This window comes from Panonychus citri, unplaced genomic scaffold (genome assembly GCF_014898815.1).
Source record: "Panonychus citri isolate SS breed McGregor unplaced genomic scaffold, ASM1489881v1 Contig00001, whole genome shotgun sequence".
In the NCBI taxonomy this organism is placed as follows: Eukaryota; Metazoa; Arthropoda; class Arachnida; order Trombidiformes; family Tetranychidae; genus Panonychus; species Panonychus citri.
In genome coordinates, this window is record NW_026515406.1 from 974,927 (window position 1) to 994,504 (window position 19,578).

The 19,578-nt window shown below is 32.4% G+C and overlaps 5 protein-coding genes across 5 annotated transcripts; 3 read left to right on the forward strand and 2 right to left on the reverse strand.

Moving 5' to 3' along the window:
- Positions 1-1,199: 1,199 nt before the first annotated feature.
- LOC128395224 (atrial natriuretic peptide-converting enzyme-like) lies at positions 1,200-6,250 on the forward strand. Its single transcript, XM_053355661.1, has 4 exons — positions 1,200-1,530; positions 1,713-2,682; positions 3,840-4,076; positions 4,732-6,250. The coding sequence occupies exons 1-4, from the start codon at positions 1,507-1,509 to the stop codon at positions 5,130-5,132; spliced, it is 1,632 nt and encodes a 543-aa protein (XP_053211636.1). The 5' UTR covers positions 1,200-1,506; the 3' UTR covers positions 5,133-6,250.
- A 356-nt stretch (positions 6,251-6,606) lies between these two features.
- On the forward strand, positions 6,607-9,256 carry LOC128385900 (uncharacterized). Its single transcript, XM_053344832.1, has 2 exons — positions 6,607-7,602; positions 7,707-9,256. Exons 1-2 carry the CDS (start codon positions 6,849-6,851, stop codon positions 9,038-9,040), a joined length of 2,088 nt encoding a protein of 695 aa, XP_053200807.1. The 5' UTR covers positions 6,607-6,848; the 3' UTR covers positions 9,041-9,256.
- A 915-nt stretch (positions 9,257-10,171) lies between these two features.
- LOC128385910 (cytohesin-1-like) lies at positions 10,172-13,078 on the reverse strand. Its single transcript, XM_053344843.1, has 2 exons — positions 12,240-13,078; positions 10,172-11,575 (listed from the first exon to the last, which is right to left on the reverse strand). Exons 1-2 carry the CDS (start codon positions 13,033-13,035, stop codon positions 11,184-11,186), a joined length of 1,188 nt encoding a protein of 395 aa, XP_053200818.1. The 5' UTR covers positions 13,036-13,078; the 3' UTR covers positions 10,172-11,183.
- A 176-nt stretch (positions 13,079-13,254) lies between these two features.
- LOC128385889 (DNA topoisomerase 2-alpha-like) lies at positions 13,255-18,269 on the forward strand. The gene has a single exon (XM_053344823.1). It carries the CDS (start codon positions 13,494-13,496, stop codon positions 17,874-17,876), a length of 4,383 nt encoding a protein of 1,460 aa, XP_053200798.1. The 5' UTR covers positions 13,255-13,493; the 3' UTR covers positions 17,877-18,269.
- On the reverse strand, positions 17,935-19,088 carry LOC128385919 (28S ribosomal protein S23, mitochondrial-like). The gene is made up of 3 exons (XM_053344854.1): positions 18,920-19,088; positions 18,632-18,793; positions 17,935-18,545 (listed from the first exon to the last, which is right to left on the reverse strand). Exons 1-3 carry the CDS (start codon positions 18,961-18,963, stop codon positions 18,236-18,238), a joined length of 516 nt encoding a protein of 171 aa, XP_053200829.1. The 5' UTR covers positions 18,964-19,088; the 3' UTR covers positions 17,935-18,235.
- Between the last annotated feature and the right edge of the window lie 490 nt (positions 19,089-19,578).

Here is a 19,578-nt window from a genome sequence, read left to right on the forward strand (position 1 = left end):
TAACAATTGGATAATAGTGAAACTTTAATTTGATTGTTCATCTTTGTTCATAATCATCACAATTAGATTGATTCGGTTAATCATGATTTTGCCCTTTCCAATCTCGTAGTACAATATAAACACATGTAATCATCAACAATTAACGTCTAACAATTAAGATTACAACGACACCAGCGGAAAATTAAAACTGATCATCATGTATAATGATTAAAACTCAATTTAGTAAATTATTATAATGACCTAATCTTCAAGAAACTAGAAATTAATTGTGACAATTAAGATTAAGTAATCAGAAAAGTTTATCCGGAAGTTAATTGAGGACATAGATTGTTATCTCAATCATCTTAATCATCCTAACTAATCAACCTAATCATCACAATCTTAATCAAAAATGGTTGACATAAAATCTTAATCTAATCCCTTATTTAATATCCATATTAAAATTAACGTTAAATCATTTAAATTAGTTTTTTAATTGCAACAATTTTAGATGAAAAATTTGTACATCCAAACAATTAAAGGCTTCAACAATCAAATTAATTGTTCATCCTTCCAGAAATTCACTAATAACAACTGTCCACAATACAATTAACAGGTAGGACAGTGAACAATTAGTTAAGTATCAATTAACAACTTGTATGATTAGCAATCAATGAAAGTAATAGCTACAGGAACAGAAATCAGAGATGATGATTAAGATGATCATCTTAATGAGGCAAGGTCATTGATGATGAAGATGATGATGATCATTGATCTCAATGGTGAATGAATCAACTGACAAGTTAAACCAGTTAATAAATTTAATTGCTAACTAGTTATAAAAAAAACCTTTATCCATAGTAATGATTAAGGAAAAGATGATAATAAAACATTTCAACATTAATTTCATTGAGAACATTTTTTTTACAAAGATAATTGGAAACAGTTTAATTGTAACAATTGAAATTGATTAGATTGGAGAGTGGGAACGGTCAATTAGAACTTTTTATTTTTCTTATCTCCATCAATTCGATAATCTTTAGATTTATTTTATTTATTTTCTTCTTCTTGATTGATGCTGGAAACGGGATTCTGAATGTTAAGGTCAAGCTCTCAGTCTGGTCAAGTCTTCGTTGCAACTGTTTCCCGCTCTTCCCCCATTTCTCTCTCTCTCTCTCTCTCTCTCTCTCTCTCTCTGTAATCCCTTCTTATCCTCCCTCTCCTCCTCCTCTTTCTTTTTCATCCTTACGGCTCTTTTCTTGAAATCATCAGCATCTTCATCACTCTGCCCCTTCTGAGCTTCATCTTCTTGCCCTCGTCTCTCTATCTCTCTCTCGCTCCCTTACTCTTTCTTTTCATCCTCATCCTCATCTTCTTCTTGTTTTTTTTTCATTCTTCATGAAAAGTTCAAGTTATCGGTTTCATTTCAAGTTGAGAGGTTACCTGAGTTAGTTCAAAGTCTTAAAATAGCTTCAAGTGTCGAGACTTTTTTTTATTATTCCAAACAAAATATAATATAAACAAGCCATGCAAACATTACTTCAAAATCAGGTAAGTTTCATTAACAATTAATTGATTGTCCATCATCCTCCTTGACCATTTTTCAAATGACAATTTTCATCTCGCGTTTTCAGTGTAACTGTTTATTTTACAATTGTTTAATTCTCGTCTTATTTTTATATTCCTTTCATTTTTTTAATCGTCAATCCTTTTGATAAATACTCGTAATGAAGGATCAAAGTGACAATTCATCGACAATCAAAAGTATTCACTCTCTTGCCTCCATGGATCGACAGTACACTTCCCATCGTCATCGTCGGTGTCGTGACAATTCATCTTCCTCATCTTCTTCATCTTCTAACTCAGTAACCTTGTGGCTTATGGTTTTATCCATTCTCGTCATCATAGGAATCATCACCATCGGATTTGTCTTAATCTACATCGTGGTCAACAGCGGTATCACCGTTGGTTCATCAACAGCTTCCGAAACTCGATTACTTGACGATCACAATAATCGACCTGAGAATACTCCAGTTGTCATTGAACTTCTACAAAAACCTTCATCCTCTGTTCCTCCATCAACCTCATCATCGCTTCAAAATGTAGGAAAACAACAACGAAGCAAAAGGTCACCTCTTCTCTCATCATCTTCCACCTTTGTTGAAGGTTCTTCCGATCCGATCAACTTTTACCGTCGATATGATGTAGCCTACGACATGCCGAAAGCCGAGTGTATCCGCCGAAGTCTTCCCATGTGCAACGGTCAAGTTCCTTACAATTCAACAGTCTATCCAAACTACATTGGTGACAACAACGAACTCGAAGCCTCAAGGTCACTTCCTTATTACAATTACATCGCCAAATCAAAGTGCAATCGTCGGATAAAACAATTACTTTGTACCTTCCTTGAGCCTCCTTGTGTTGAAGGTCGACCGATTCCTCCATGTAAAAAGTTTTGTCGAATCGCTCTCGAAGGTTGCGCTGAATATGTACCTGCGACCCTTGAACTTTCCGCTGCATTTGATTGCCGCCGTTACCCTGATTCAACTGACCCTTCCGTCTGTGTCAACTTGGCCATCGGCAAAGGCTGTGCAGCCGATGAGTTTCAATGTCCAGATAAAAGTTGCATCCCAAAGCATTGGCTTTGTGACGGCGTAAGAGATTGTGCTTTCGCCGCCGACGAGGCAAATTGCGCCGGTGTTGGTAAGTTAATCAACTCATACCCACCCGCCACCCACCCCATACAATTTAAACATCTCTCTCTCTCTCTCTCTTCCTAAAAAAACAACTAATTGTTAGCAGTTAATTAACAACAAAATCAGTTCCTGTTACCATAAGAACCTTTGTTTTTTTTTGTTTGATTATCAGAAAACAAAAACGCTATTTAAATGCAAATCATTTACTCTTTCAGTTGATTAATGTTTAAATCAGTTTGTTTTTAATCATTTATGATTATGATTGTTATTAGATACATTAGACCAAGTTGATTAACATTTATTACCTATTTTAGGTGAGGTAATTTAAACGTGATTAAATCAGATGAAGGCTCTTGCTTTTCAAGATTAAGTGTTAATCATGATTTTGACTTATCATTATATTTAAGTTTCCCTTATTATTTTTACCTATTAATTAACTAGGAAGTTAGTTAGTTGATTAGTTAACTTTGTTAATTTAATAGTTTTCTTTTCTCATAAAATTTTTTTTTATTATATTTACTGTTATTAAAATAGCAAATCTTAATTACAATTAACTAACTATTTCACCGTGGAAAAGTTTTCCTAAAGTTGTTAAAATTATTTCATTATCATTAAAAGTTATTAATATGATGATAATGATATTAATTGTTACGATTTAAAAAGTTAATTAGATTAATTCACCATTAATTGAGTGGGTTACAGGTTGATTTTTATTACAATTAATTGTTTTAATTTGATTGTTAACAGTTAATTGTTGGCCTTTCTCATTCACACCAATCATGTTTGTCTGACAATCAAATAAAAACTTTTTAATCATCATCATAATCATTTAATTGCAGTTAACAAGCCAAAATTTAAATTGTATTACATTATAATGTAAATCATTTGAAAACAATTTAATCAAGTTAATCATTTACCGTTAATAATGGTTATACAAATTTGCTGATGAGTAAATCAAGTTAATCGCAGTTGAATTAATTTTGATTTAGTTTTACATGTTAGACGTTAAATAGATGAAAATATTTATGATGAATCGCAAACAATTAAGTTAATTTAATCAAATTAAAGTCTTTATGAGAAGAATGAAAATTAATCATGATGATTATTAGTTAATTATGTTAAATTGTAATGATGATTTTTTGTTTTAATCTTTCAAACAATTAGCTTGTTCCAGTGAAGAGTTTGAATGTGATCGGAAATGTGTCCCACTCTCTTGGCGATGTGACGGTGATCGTGATTGTATGGACGGTGCCGACGAGGCCAATTGCTCATACAAACCAGGCTGTGGTCCCGATAGGTTCAAATGTGCCGACGGAGCGGGTTGTATACCCAAGCGATGGGTCTGCGACGGTAAAGCTGAATGCCGAGACGGAAGTGATGAAGTTGGATGTACTCAAAAAGGTGAGATTAAGTTAATAATAATATTAGACATTGAATAGTAATGGAAAATAAATAAACAAATAAAACCAGATTAGGAAGATGATTATGATGATGATCATCCTTCATCATCTTCATCACTAGGGTTTGGTTATCTAATAACAGGTAATACCTTTGATTAGGACAGTCTACCTGACGAGAAGCTTGAAAAGGGTTTAAAAGTCAAGTTGTTGTTGATGATGAGAGAGAGAGAGGGAAAGAAAGATGATAAAGATGATAATGAAAGAGAGGAAAGATGAAGATGATGAAGATGATAAAGGAATGAAATGTTTATACCCTGAGGCGATGATGAAGATGATGATGTACCTTTGACGTTAATAGTATTTACCTGTTACCAAGATTCTTTTACCTCTACCTACCTTTTTTCTTGCATAGTAAACTTTGTAATTCACTTGGTAATTAACATTAAATTATTGATTCTATTAGACAAAATAAAAAAATCATAACTCATATTGTTGATAATCATCAGTAACTTAATCATCGTAATTAAATGTGATGATTTTTACGATTTTGAACTTTCAACTGAAACAATTTACTATCTTTTATTTTATCAAATTACATTGAACATAAATTATCATTATTCTAGTTGAGTTAATTGTTGCTTGTTAATCATTTCCAGAATGCACTCAAGGTGATTTTAAATGTAACAATGGCATTTGTATTCCTAACATTTGGCTATGTGATGGTCAAGATGATTGTAAAGACAATTCTGATGAAAGAAACTGTGGTGGACAAGGTCCAGTTATCTCTTCACATTTTCCTCAATATACTTCATCTTCAGTATCTTCATCAACTTCATCCTCATCCTCATCCTCATCTTCATCTCCAGGAGAGTCAACTCAAAATCATAACGATTTAAATCATAATCATAATCACCAACAACGACCTCATGTTCAACATCAATCACACCAACAACAACAACAACAACATCAACAACAATCAATTAATCATCGACCTAATTTACATTCAATTGGTCCTTATTTCTCACATAATAATATTTATCGTTGGCTTCATAAGTGATTTGATTAACAATTAACTTCCGTTTTTCAATAATCTTATCTGTTAATCATCATTCTCATCGTCATCAAAATAATCATTCAATTAACTGATTAATTAGAGTAATTAATTTACTGGTAATTAATTGAATCATCTCTCTCTCTCTCTCAGTGTCTCTCACCTTTTCATGAAAACGAGTTAATTGTGAAAAAAGAAATCAATTAATTGTCAATTTTAAATTTATACACAATTAGTTTAACATCCTCATCATTAAGAAAAGTTAATTAACTCTATTAATCTTTATCATTAATTTTTAACGTCCATTCCCACCGATTAATTAATTCATCACTAACTAAATTAATTATTTATCAGTATCGATAATGGTTAACTTTTTTCCCCCTCTTCGCAATTACAATTAACCAATTGATTAAGTTAATTTTGTTTCTTATTCAATATTTGATTTCTAAATCACTTATTATTATTATTATTATTACTTTTTAATTACTACTACTAATTATAATTACTAATTGTTGCGGGTAAATTATTAGACTTTAATATAAAAAAAATTAGCGATTGGTTTTCCAGGGTAAATTTAATCAACATAATTAACTTAATCATTTCTGGTGATGATGATGATAATTTAATTAACTTAATTCACACTTTAATTGTGTGGGTGTCGCTCTGCCCCTTTCCCTTAATCACATTATTAATTAACTTTAATAGTGTCTCTTAATTGTATTTTCCAGATTGGGATGAATGAAACAATCTAGTTAATTGTATTCACTTCAATCATGAAAAAAATCAAAACTTTACTAATAATAATCAACTAATTGATTAACATTGTCACTAATGTTTATTGTAATTGTGAACAATCAAATGTTAAATCAGTTGAAAATTTTATTTAATTGATTTACACCTTTAAACTAAATCATATTGGTTTACTAATCTTGTATTACTATTTGTGATAGTTAAATTATTTATACATCCATTGATTATTAAAATATAAATTGTAATAGTTAATCAATTGATTGACAATTAACAAGAAACAAAATGGATTTTATTTATTTGTTAATTGTAACGAAATCACTATCAATTATCATTGAATTAAAGAGGCCAAACAATTAAACTGATTCATATATACATAAAATACTTAATTTACAATTCAAAATGTCCATTTATTTACACAATTTAACCAACACAATTAACTAAATTGTTTAAACGATTGTCCATTTAGACTGTCAAATGGAAGCAAGAAAAAAAGATTATTTTATCAAAAGCTGCTTAGTAAATATATTCTCATCTTAATTGTGATAATCAGGATATTAAATATTTATCTTCTAATCAGAGATTAAAATTTAATAAGCTAATTAAAAGTTAATTAATCGCAATTAAGACCAAAGCACTTAGGAAATTATCCCTCGAGCTCCGAACGCCCTCTGTTGGCTCCGTTTCGATGAAAACATTTTCTCATTTTCTTTGAGAAAATTTTGATGAAAAAATTATTCTCATGTTCCAACATCTCCAATTGTATTAACAATTTATTAATTTATTTGATTCTTTTTGTTATTGTTTCAATTTGTGGACTCTTTGGTCAATTTTTTCTTCAATTATTTGGACTCTTTGGTCTTTCCTGTTGGCTTTTCTCGCTTCTTTTTCGGTTCTCTCTTCTCCAAGTGACAATCCTATAAGATTTTTGTTTACCTTTTTTCTTTTCACATTTATTTTGTTTGTTTGCCGAAAATGAGTTTCCGAAGAGAAGCCGGTAATCCATTTATACCTCGACGATCGTTTACAATCATGGACACTGAGAATTATATCCATGAGACTATTATGTACCTTATTTCCATTTTGGGTGGTGAAGAAAGTTGTTCCATGGAATTGACTAAGCTAACGGTTGAACTTTGTAAACGAGGTAATACTAAACCATTGAAAAAAATGGCCTCAGGTGATTCGATTGAGGAAAGAGTTTTAGCTTTTGCATGGCAACATCCTTCCATTTTTGATACCAATGAACGAATTATCAGCCTTCGACCAATGAAACCTGAAATTGATGATGAACTTGAGTGCAATTTGGAGGAGAGGTTAATCCAATTTCTTGTTTTCCGATGTAACCAGTATGGTCCTTGTCAAATTCCCATTTCCAAACTATTGGGAAACCTTCATCAAGCCGCTAGTGATATTAGATTTCATTTTCATAATAATGATTATTCACGATTTCACAATTTTCTACGTACTCGTGATGATATTTTCACCCTTATCGATTCCGAAACAGTTGCCTTAAAAACTGTTCTCGATAAGGCAAAACTTGAAAATAAATCTCTCTTAAAATGTGATGAATACTTTCTGGATGGACGAGTTCTTAATTGTACTAGAATGGTGGATACATTCAGTGAAGGAATTCAAATTGTCCGGGAAATTTTAGACACCAAAGATATTGTCGCAATAGACTGTGAAGGAGTCAATCTTGGTGCACCTAATGGATATATAACTTTAGGTAAATTTATCAATTCCATCTCTAAATTAGTACATAACTTGTCCAATATTAACATGGCCTAAATGTTTAATCTTTTCCACCTTTTATAATTTTCCCATATTTAGTTCAATTGGCCATAGTTGATGAATTACCAGAAAACCATACAGATGAAGATATTGCCAATTCGATTAAAATTTATCTATTCGATGTCCAAGCCGATGTTGACCTGATGTATATTGCGTTAAAAAAGCTTCTGAAAGCAGAAAAGATAACGAAAATATTTCAAGGATGTTCAAGTGATGCAACCGCTTTGTATAATCGTTACAAGATAATTACTGCTTCCGTTTTTGATACAGTCATTGCTCATCGTCATCTTAATGAAGGAGCAAAATCAGATCTTTATTATCTTTATGAATATTATGTTGGCGAGGGAACCAATCGAATGAAAAAAGATATCAAGAAAAAGTACATCTTTAATCCTCGATTATGGACAACAAGACCACTTACCGAGCTTTTAACTTATTATGCAGCGTTTGATGTTTACGCATTAATAAGAATCTATTATAAATTGAAGAATCAGATTGACGAGAAAACTTACAAAGAGATTTGGGATAAAAGTTCAGCTACCGCTCAATCAGCCTACATACGAGCTTTACCTTTGTATGCCGCTTCATTGTATAATAAGGGTTACACTTTAGCCCAAGTACACGCCGAGATTGGCTGGGAATTGGATAGTGACGATGAAAAATCTTTAGGTATCCATAAATCAAAATCTAGTAATAATTATAATGGCAAATCAAGATCCCGACAATACACAGTAAATGGTAAACCAAATTACCAAAACAATAAACACCCAAGAAACTTTAACCGACTCGGTGAAAGTGGTGGCAGTAGTGCAACAACAGTTAATCATCCTAATCGGAATACGCCTAATTTTGATAACAATAATGGTAACAACAATTATAGTGAATATTATAATGGAAATGCTTTATATCGTAGTTCACATAATCAGTACCATCGTTCTAATCATTATTCTGGTAAAAGTTCCGTTCGATTTCAAAGACCAACGTTACCTCAGAATCACTCGAATCCTCAGCAACATCAAACAAATCATTATGATAACACACAACACTATCAACAACGAAACTATTATCAATACCAACAACCACAGTTTAAATATCAACAACCTTATCAAGGAAACTTTCAATATCAACACCAATATCAACCAAATGTCCAATATCAGCAACAATATCAATTTCAACAACCGCAACATCACCAATATCAGCAAAATCAAAATCAATATCAACAACCATCAACGCAAATCCCACATCAATCAAAGCAACACTACCACCACCAACCTCAACCACAACCACAACCGCAACTCCAACAACAACAACAGCAAATGCATTTTCAATCTCGTAATCAGCAATTTAATACAAGACGAAATGTTCAAAATTAGATACTCAAAAAAAGAGATGCAATAATCATTGTGAATAATATAAAATATAGTTAATCACTAACGATATTTGATCAATACAATGATAATGATTAGTTGTATCAACGATTGTTGAGCAAAATTAATTTAACAAATTGATTGTTGACATTGCACTAAAAAAAAAGTTTTCATTCAATTCTGAAATTGAAGTAACAATTAATAAATTGTCTTTCTTCTTCACTTGATTCTGATTAAATTATTGTGATGATTTAATAGTCAACAAGATAATATTTTGATAATGTTTTTGATTCTTTAATTAATACAAATATTTAAATCTAACAATTAATTGATTGCGAGCTTTTCATTCCCTTGGATTTTCAATATTCTGACTGATTAAGTTTCAAATTAATTCTAATCCATTGAGATAATTTAGATTATTAATAATTGAAGATTCGATAATTTGGAATAAATTTTTCGACTTTGAACATTCTGATTGATATCGAGAAATTGTGAAACTTAATTGCTCGATTAATTCGATGCTCGATTAGAACCATTCTCAGTTTGATTAATTGTTGATTAAAACCAATTCGATTGTTAATTATATTTAAATTCCCTTCTAAGGAAGACAATAGTTTCTCCAATGTTATCAGATGAAAACGAAACGAATCAATGAACAATTAACTTCATTTTTCCGAAAACATTGCGAGTAATTAAAAGTTAAACACTATAAAAATTAATAATTACTATAAGTGACCTAATATTTGAATTGAACATGAAAATTAAAATTCGTAAAAAAATTAGGTTATAATAATTATGAATGAATTTTGATAAATTCAATCAAGGAAATGTTTGTTTTGATTTGAATGAAACGCGATTATCTTGATTTAACTGAACAATTAAACAAAGAATAAGAAAAACTATCATCATGATTAAACTTGATATTATTAATAATTTGTTGTTCTCTCTCAATCTATTGTTACATGTTAACAATTAAGGAAAGAAGAAAATAAAATGATCGTTAATTCATATTAGAGTTAATCACTGATTGTTAGTTAATTAGAATCGTTTTTCTCAAATTTTCTGAACGTCAATGATAATTTAAAATGTTCCACGTGAAGAGTGAGAGAGATGAAAAATAAATGATCATAATCATGATTAGAATGATTAAAAGCAAATCTTGCTGAACAATCAACTGTTGTGTGAAATTTAAGATAAATTTTCCCAACATTTACACGGAGGGTTAAGAGAGATGGTGGAAGATAATCGTGGAGAGAGAGGAAGAGAGAGAGAGAGTGAGAGAGTAACAAATGTTTTGTTTTTGCAATTATTAGGGTTTATTTTTGCATCACAATTCAGTAGGCAAAACTTTCACACAAAGTACAGTCTCGCAAATATTTTTCCTTGTTTTCAGTTTAACCTCTCTCACAATTTTCACTTGAAAACGTCTTTTCATCATCTCCTGTAAGTCTCTCCCTCTCTCTCTCTTTCTCTTTTACAACTATAAATATATAGTATATACATTATTGGATGATTATAATGATGACGAGGTTGTTGTTATTGTTGTTGTTGTTGTAGGTGATGGTGTGGATGATGATTTCACTTCCTCTTGACAAAAAACTCTTTTTCCCTTAATCATCATTTGCCTCTCCTTTGCTTTCCAATCTTGAATTGAAATGGTTTCATATGGAATAGTAGTTCAAGTGAGATTAGTTTGATGACTAAATAGTTATCAAGAGGATGATTGTTATTGAAGGAAGAGGTGGTGTTCCTGGTGTAGGAGGAGGAGGAGGAGGTGATGATAATGATGACGATTTTCCATCCGTTGATATTTTCCAAAGTGGTGTTTGCAAAAATAATATATAAAAAAAGAAAAGTGATTTTTTCTCTCTCACAAACATAATCGATTTTCACAATTAAAAGATATGAACTGTTTCTTTAGCAATATTTTGTTTACTTCGAAATCTTTGCTTTCATCATCATCTTCCTCTCGTTTCTCAATCTTTCCATTTATAGTAATATATTTCATCATTTAGATATAATATATACACACTCATATATACAAATATATATTCATACATGATTTTTTTTCCTCTTTACTTTAACATGTACCACAGATTAGGTGAAGTATTTTTTTTTCCTATTTTATACTTTTTCTTCATCTCTCTTTCTAATGATATTGCGCTTTCTTTTTACGGGCAGCTAACATATCAAAATAAGGATTGTGACTAATACTCTGTCGTATACATTTAACCCAAATATCTTTCTCCTCCTTGGTTGCGGTGGACATTCGGTAGACTGTGTGCCTACCCTCCATTACTCGTCCCTCACTATCCGTTTTACAGGCTTTGATTACTTCATTTTGTCCAAGAGCTGAATATAATTCAAAACAATTGGGTTTCCCTCTGTCTTGAATCTCACGAACTTGAACATTTTCCAAAGGAATGATACCTCGAGGCTCTTTATCTGTTGTATATTCAAAATAGTAGAGACATTTATCATTTAAAATGAACCAACGACGTTTCCAGGTTTTATATCTTCCTCCTTGTTTCCAAAGCCAACCTTTTGTTTAGATGATAGAATAAGAAAAAGAAATAGTAAAATGAAAAGAAATTAAAGCAAATTAAAATTAGGATGATAATTGGTGAGTTTATGGGAAAAATATGAAAAGAGTATTGAAACATAGAGAAATATGTAGACAGACAGAGTTACATGATGGGAAGAAAGAAAAGAGTTGAAATAAAGAGTTTGGTAACGATGGAGAAAAAGAAAGAGAAGAAAAAGAGAAACAATAACAAAGGAAATAGAGTAAACGTCAGAATGGAAATGAGTTCAAGGTTAATATTGACAATAAATGTCAGATGAAGAGTTTGAGTTGGTTAGAAAAAGAGAGGAATTATTTCAGGTCAATCACAAAAGAAAAAGAAAGAAAGAGAGAGAGAGAGAGAGAGAAATAAAAATTACACTATATTCAAGGTGAAAAGTAGTGTTTTCTTCCGCTTTCTCACCATAATCATCTTCATCATCATCAACTCTTCAAGAACCTGATCATCCAACAATCTATCTCAGCATGAAATATATCAACAACAAAACATCCGCATCTATCATTATCAGTTTTCCACTATAACCTAGATTCTGAAGTCTTGATTCTCTTTTCATTAAGAAATCGGAAAATAGTATAATATAGGAGAGAGAGAGAGAGGAAAAAAATAAATCAATTGATTACCTTCTTTATCTGGATTGAATACAACTGTATTCATGAGATCGTTGGCATCATTTTCTGGAATTTTGAATGGCTCTTGTTTTATACTCTCATATAGAGATATTAACAATTCTCTGGATAAATCTTTACCATTGTTGATTCCTCGATTCATGGAGATAAAATTATCCACTGTGGGTTTTTCTTTGACATTTGGATTGTGAAGAGCAGTGTTTAACATGATTATAGCGAAACTAAGAACATAACAGGTATCAGAAGTTGAGAAAACACCAGGATTTTGTTGGCAATAACGAGCAGCAAATTTTTCCATCATACGATCAATCTTTTGAGCTTCTCCAGGTAATCTGAAACTCCAAAGAAATTGTCTCAATGCTTGGACCAGAAGTAGATTGGTAAAATCATGTAAGTTAATAAAAGCATCTAAAACTTTCAGGTTAAAATCAACCTTTTCACCAAGATATTCACCAATGGAGGTTTTATTTAAACCTTCACCTTTAAAGAGAAACGAGGCAACATCTTCAGCAGTATTTTTAAGTAAACTATTTTCAATAAGATATTCAATTCCTTTCTTTGGATCCATGTTGAACCTTTTTTTACCAATACACAGTTGCTTTTGTCGGGTGGTTATTTTAGCCTCATCTTGAGATTCAAGTTTAGCCATCTCAGATGTAACAACGGCGATCTCATCTTTCAACTGTTTGATTTCATTCAACAATTCAGCTTTACGACGTCGAATCCTTGCGAGTAATTGTTGTTCTGTTGGGGTTAAATCACTGGCACAATTTCCATTAGTTAATTGCATGATTAAAAGAAAGTTGAATCCACTCTGACAAACTTGAGTCTGACAAACTCAAGATACTAAATTGAAATGTTTAATGTTGATCAGCTGTTAATGGAAAGAAAAATTCGAAACCAGATGGCGTAACTTTCGAATTTCTATCGACCAATCAGAGAGAAGAAAAACAAAACGTTCGATTTGAACTTGAGGATTAATTCAAATGTCAAACAGAAAAAAAAACTGTTAATTTTGTGTTACAATTTGTTTCAACATCGACAGTTAAATCTACCATTTTGTATTTTAATTTGGTTTAGTTTGATTCATAGTTGTGTTTTTTCTTTCACCTTTTCACTTTTTCAGTGTTTTAGTTTTTGTTTTAGTGTTTTTTATCAAATATAAAATTGTGAGCCGAATATTTTTTAAGAATTTTACGATCTTTTTACTTAGTACGGTTGCAAATTGTTAGACGATTTCAAAGCAAAATGGATGTTAAAAGTTTGACTTCAAGTGGAGATCGACCTCCTCTTACTAGTAAATCTACTACTGAAAATAAACGTTTATCGGTTGAAAGGATTTATCAGAAAAAATCGCAATTGGAACATATTTTACTTCGCCCTGATACGTACATTGGTTCAGTTGAACCAGTTACTCAACAAATGTGGGTCTTTGATGATGAAAAAAATGAAATGATTCTTAAGGATATCACGTATGTTCCAGGTTTGTACAAAATTTTTGATGAAATTTTGGTCAATGCGGCTGATAACAAACAAAGAGATAAATCAATGAACATGATTAAAATCGATATTGACCCATCGGAGAATATGATTCGTATCTGGAACAATGGTGCTGGTATTCCGGTTGCTTTTCATAAAAGTGAACAAATGTATGTTCCTTCTCTCATTTTTGGTCATCTCTTAACTTCATCCAACTTTAATGATTCTGAGAAAAAAGTTACCGGTGGTCGTAATGGTTATGGTGCTAAACTTTGTAACGTATTTTCAACAAAGTTTATTCTTGAAACTTCTTCCAAAGCTGATGGTAAATCATTCAAGCAAACATGGACCGACAATATGACTAATGCTAATGAGGCTAAAATTAAAGATGCTGCATCAAGAGATTTTACCTCCGTTACCTTCTATCCAGATTTGAAAAAGTTTAAAATGACAAAACTTGATTCCGATATTGTCTCACTTTTCAAAAGGCGAGCCTACGATGTTGCTGGGTCTTCAAAAGGCGTTAAAGTTGTTCTTAATGGAACCGAACTTCCAGTTAAAAATTTTAAAGATTATGTCAACCAATATCTTAGAGGTAAGGTTGATGAGCAAGGTGGTCCACTTCAATGTGCTTACGAGGATGTAAGTGATCGATGGCAAATTGCTGTTGCATCAAGCGATAAAGGCTTCCAACAAGTCAGCTTCGTGAATAGTATTGCTACAACTAAAGGTGGTCGTCATGTTGACCATGTTAGCGATCTAATTTTATCGAAAGTATCCGAAGTAATCAAGAAAAAGAACAAAGGTGGTATCCAAGTTAAGCCTCATCAACTTAAACATCAACTTTGGGTATTCATTAACTGTCTTGTTGAAAATCCAACCTTTGATTCTCAAACTAAAGAGAACATGACCCTTCAGGTGAAAAGTTTTGGATCTAAGTGTGAACCATCTGAAAAGTTTTTCAATTCTGTTTTAAAAGTTGGTATCGTTGAGAATATTCTATCATGGGTTAAATTCAAAGCTCAAGAACAGCTTAATAAACAAGGTGTTAAATCCAAGCACACTCGCGTTCATGTTCCCAAACTGGAAGATGCTAATCTTGCTGGTGGACCAAGATCTATCGAGTGTACTCTTATTCTAACCGAAGGAGACTCAGCCAAATCGTTGGTTGTTGCAGGTCTTGGTGTTATTGGTCGAGACAAGTACGGCGTTTTCCCATTGAGAGGTAAATTGTTGAACGTTCGTGAGGCTGCTCACACCCAAATCATGAAGAATGAGGAAATTCAAAATCTGATTAAAATTGTTGGCTTGGATTATCGAAAAAAGTACGAAAGAGAAGAAGATTTGCGTAGTCTTCGTTATGGTAAAATTATGATAATGACTGATCAGGATCACGATGGTTCTCATATCAAAGGTCTCCTAATCAACTTCGTTCATCACAATTGGCCGAATCTATTAAAATTGCCTTTCTTGGAAGAGTTTATCACACCCATTTGTAAAGCCACCAAAGGGAGTAAAGTTGTATCTTTCTACTCCCTTCCCGAATTCGAGGAATGGAAAAACGAAACTCCAGATAATAAAAATTGGAAGATAAAATACTACAAAGGTTTGGGTACAAGTACTTCTAATGAAGCTAAGGAGTACTTTTCTGACCTAACTCGTCACAGAATTCGATTCAAATATGAAAGTAATCAAGATGATCAAGCGGTTGTTCTTGCTTTTAGTAAGAAAATGATTGAACAGCGAAAAGAATGGTTAACAAAAGCTATGCAAGAAAGAAAATCAAGACGTGAAGAAGGTCTTGGAGAAATTTATCTCTATCAAAAAGATACCAAGGTTGTAACTTACAGAGATTTCATCGACAAAGAACTTGTACTTTTCAGCAATGTTGATAACGAACGTTCTATTCCATCGATTATGGATGGTCTTAAACCTGGTCAACGTAAGGTTATGTTCACTTGTTTCAAACGTAACATGAAGAATGAAACTAAAGTTGCCCAATTAGCTGGTACCGTTGGATCCGAATCAGCTTATCATCACGGTGAAGTTTCATTAATGTCAACCATTGTTGGCCTTGCTCACGATTTCGTTGGAAGTAACAACATTAATCTTTTACTTCCTCTTGGTCAATTTGGTACCCGATTACAAGGTGGTAAAGATGCTGCCAGTGCTCGTTATATCTTCACCAAATTGAGTCCTTTGGCCAGAAAAATCTTCTCTAAAATGGATGATCCACTCCTTAATTATCTTTACGATGACAATCAACGAGTCGAACCTGAATGGTATGCACCTATTCTCCCGATGGTATTGGTTAACGGTGCCGATGGTATTGGAACTGGATGGAGTACTAAGATTCCCAATTATAATCCAAGAGATATCGTTGCTAATTTGAGACGCTTGATAGCTGGTGAAGAAATAGTTCAAATGAAACCATGGTTTAAAGGTTATAAAGGTGTCATCGAGAAAATTGACTCACAACGATATGTCACCATGGGCGAAGTTTCAATAATTGGTGACGGAAAGATCGAAATCACTGAGCTTCCAATTCGTGTTTGGGTTCAAGCTTACAAAGAAAACATTCTTGATCCATTCCTTCATGGAAATGAAAAACAACCTACTTTTATCAACGATTACAAAGAATATCATACTGATACCACTGTTCGATTCGTTGTAACCATGAGTCCCCAAAATCTTGCTGAAGCCGAGAAACAGGGTCTTCATAAAGTTTTTAAACTTCAAACAACCTTTACAACTACATCAATGGTTGCATTCGATCACAATGGATGCATCAGAAGGTATGACACACCGGAAGAGATTTTAATGGAATTTTATGGAGTTCGTCTTGATTTCTATATCAAGAGAAAAGCTTATCTTGAAGGTATGCTTCAAGCTGAAGCGTTGAAATTGGAAAATCAAGCTCGTTTTATCATGGAGAAGAATTCCGGGCAACTCAAAATGGAGGGTGTTGGTGCTAAAGCCATGATCAAGACATTCATTGAGCGAGGGTATGACTCAGATCCAGTCAAAGCTTGGCAAAAGAAAAACAAATTCGATACTCCAGAAGAGCAGCAAGACGAAGATGAAGAGAATACCAGTCAAACTGAAAAACAAGATACTTCAGGTCCAGATTATGATTATTTGCTCGACATGGCAATGAGATCCATGTTGAAAGAAAAGGCTGATAATCTACTCAAGACTCGTGACGCTAAAAGAGCTGAATACATTGAATTGAGAGATACAACAGTTCAACAAATTTGGCTTAGAGATCTTGACGAATTCAGTCAAGAGTTGGACACCGTTGAAAGGGAACAGGCAGAAGCTGCTGAGAAGGCTCTCAAGCCTCGAGGGGGAGATGGTGGTAAACTCAAGTTAAAAAAATCAAGTAAAAACGATATCGACACCAAACCATCCGAATTTGGAAGAAGAATTGTACCTCTAATTGATCCGGCCTTTGCGAAACAAGCTGCAGCCGCAGAGAAACGGGGGAAGAAAATGGTAAAAGAGGAAGATCCTGATGCGACAGAGATCCTCGATGATATTCCAGATTTAAGTGACAATGAAAGTGATGAAGATATTCCTTTGTCACAGAGATTAGCTGGTATCAAGAGTAGCAAAACTACTACTGGTGCCACAAAATCTAAAGCAGCACCTAAAGCAAAAGAGCCCAAAACTACTAAAGCAACTGCTCGAGGTAAATCATCAGCAGACAAACTCAAGCAAACAACATTACCATTCAAAGCTATAAGTAGAAAGTCTGACGAGGATTCCGAAAAAGATACGTTCGATATTGATAACATTGGTGAAGAAGATAGCGATGAACCAATAGTCAAACCACCCACTCTCAAGTCAAAAGCGGCTTCGAGTAAACCAACAACTGCCGCCACCAAGAAAACAACTGCTAAATCCGCTGCTCCTAAAGCCACCACCTCTAAAGCTGCTAAAGCTACAACTAAATCCAAAAAGCGAAAATCATGGGACTCGAACGATTCAAGTTCCGATGAAGATGATGTCATTCTTGATTCTTCTTCAAGCTTATTACTTGACGAAGAAGACATAACACCAGTAGAACCAAAATCTAAAAGAGTTCGTAAAGTTATCAAATATCGAATTGAAGAAAGTGAAAGCGACGATTCAATAATGGAAAGAATTTAATTCCACTTGCTGGCTAGTTGATTGGACGCAGGCACAATTATTTGCTTAGAGTCAAACGTTCGAGTCTGAGTTCAGTCGTTTAATTGGAAGGTATTGAATATCCTCTGGTGAAGGTTCCAAGCTATGACTTCTTAGAAGCGGTTTAAAGTCTCTACATTGGTTAGACTATTGATCGTCCATGAGTAAATATTTCATCATTCATCAAATTTTAACTATTATGTACAAATTTTTAATCAAATTTCATCATTAACCATCGAAACATCTTTTACTCTTTCATTCTACATTTTTTTTATCAAACTGTCATTTATTTTTTATCAATATCATTTTCGAAAAAAAACTATAGTCACATTTGATTTTCATTAATCATCTCCAATTAAACCTCTAACATCAAAATGCTCCTTTGACTTTTCCATTTTTCGATGTTTCGATCTAGCATTAAGATCAACATCCGGTAAACTCACATCATCGGAACCAGAATATTTTCTTAATTTATAACCTGCTTCTCGCAGACGATTAGCAGCTAAATTAAAAAGCGTAACATCGTCAACATCGGTCTCGGTCATTTTGGCGATTTCAATATATTTCTCAATGAATAATTCGCTAAGAGGAATTTTCGATGAATCAGTCAAATCAATCACACCAGGAGAACCAAAAACTTGATAAAATTCCCTGAAGATTAGAAAGAGAATCAAGTTTAACTGAAATTGTCGAGTAACAATTAAAACGATCAAAACAATTAGCCAATTAGCACTTACGCTCTAATTTTATCTTCGTGATAAAATATTGGTTTAACTTTAACTTCTGGTAAAGGTTGTAAATAAACCGGATCCTTTACCGGTGGAAAACGTTTATAGACATCAAACCAAATCGGTTTATCTTCCAGTTTAATTGCTCCCGATCTAAGGAAACCTTCAACACTGAAGTAAGAATAAAAATTAATGATAATTTCTAAATTGAGTTAATCAAAAGTTGATTAGAAAACAAAAAAAGAAAATACAAAAATGGAAAAATATAAAAATATAAAATCCATCAAATTAACTTACCGATTAACAATAGAAGCAAATTTGTGTAATCTAGATTGAGCCATGAGAATAAAGACTTAATTAAACTCAAAATTATAAAGTAAACAAAACAATTTATCGAAACAATTAGTAAATTAAATGAAAATTAACTGACAATTTAAATTGAGACAAACATGTTAACAGATTTGTTTTCATTTTCTCGTCGCTAAGTAACCGTTTGAATCTAAAGCGCGAAATTCAAAATTTGCATCAAAAGTAAAACGATTGAACAATTTTTTAGATTTTCAATTAATAAAATTTATTGTAACGATCAGTAAATAACTTTACAGGTAAAGCTGTTTATTGAATTTTATCTGAATCTTTTTATTTTCAAATTAAAAGGAAAATTAGTTAATTAATATCATTATCATTACGTTCACCATCATAATTATCTTGATTTAATTAGAATTAAAAAAAAAAGTGATTAATTTGCTTTTGTTGATATTCAGTTGATAATATTTATCGGAATGTCAGTTAGGTTAGAAAATAAGATGCATTTTATTAGTTAATTAATTGTTAGTTGATTAGGAGAAACAGAATCAAGCAAATTATATAATTTAAATGATGATAATTAATGACAATTAAAGATTAGACAAATAGTGAGAAGGATTTAAAGGATTTATCAGGATCGAAAATGGGAA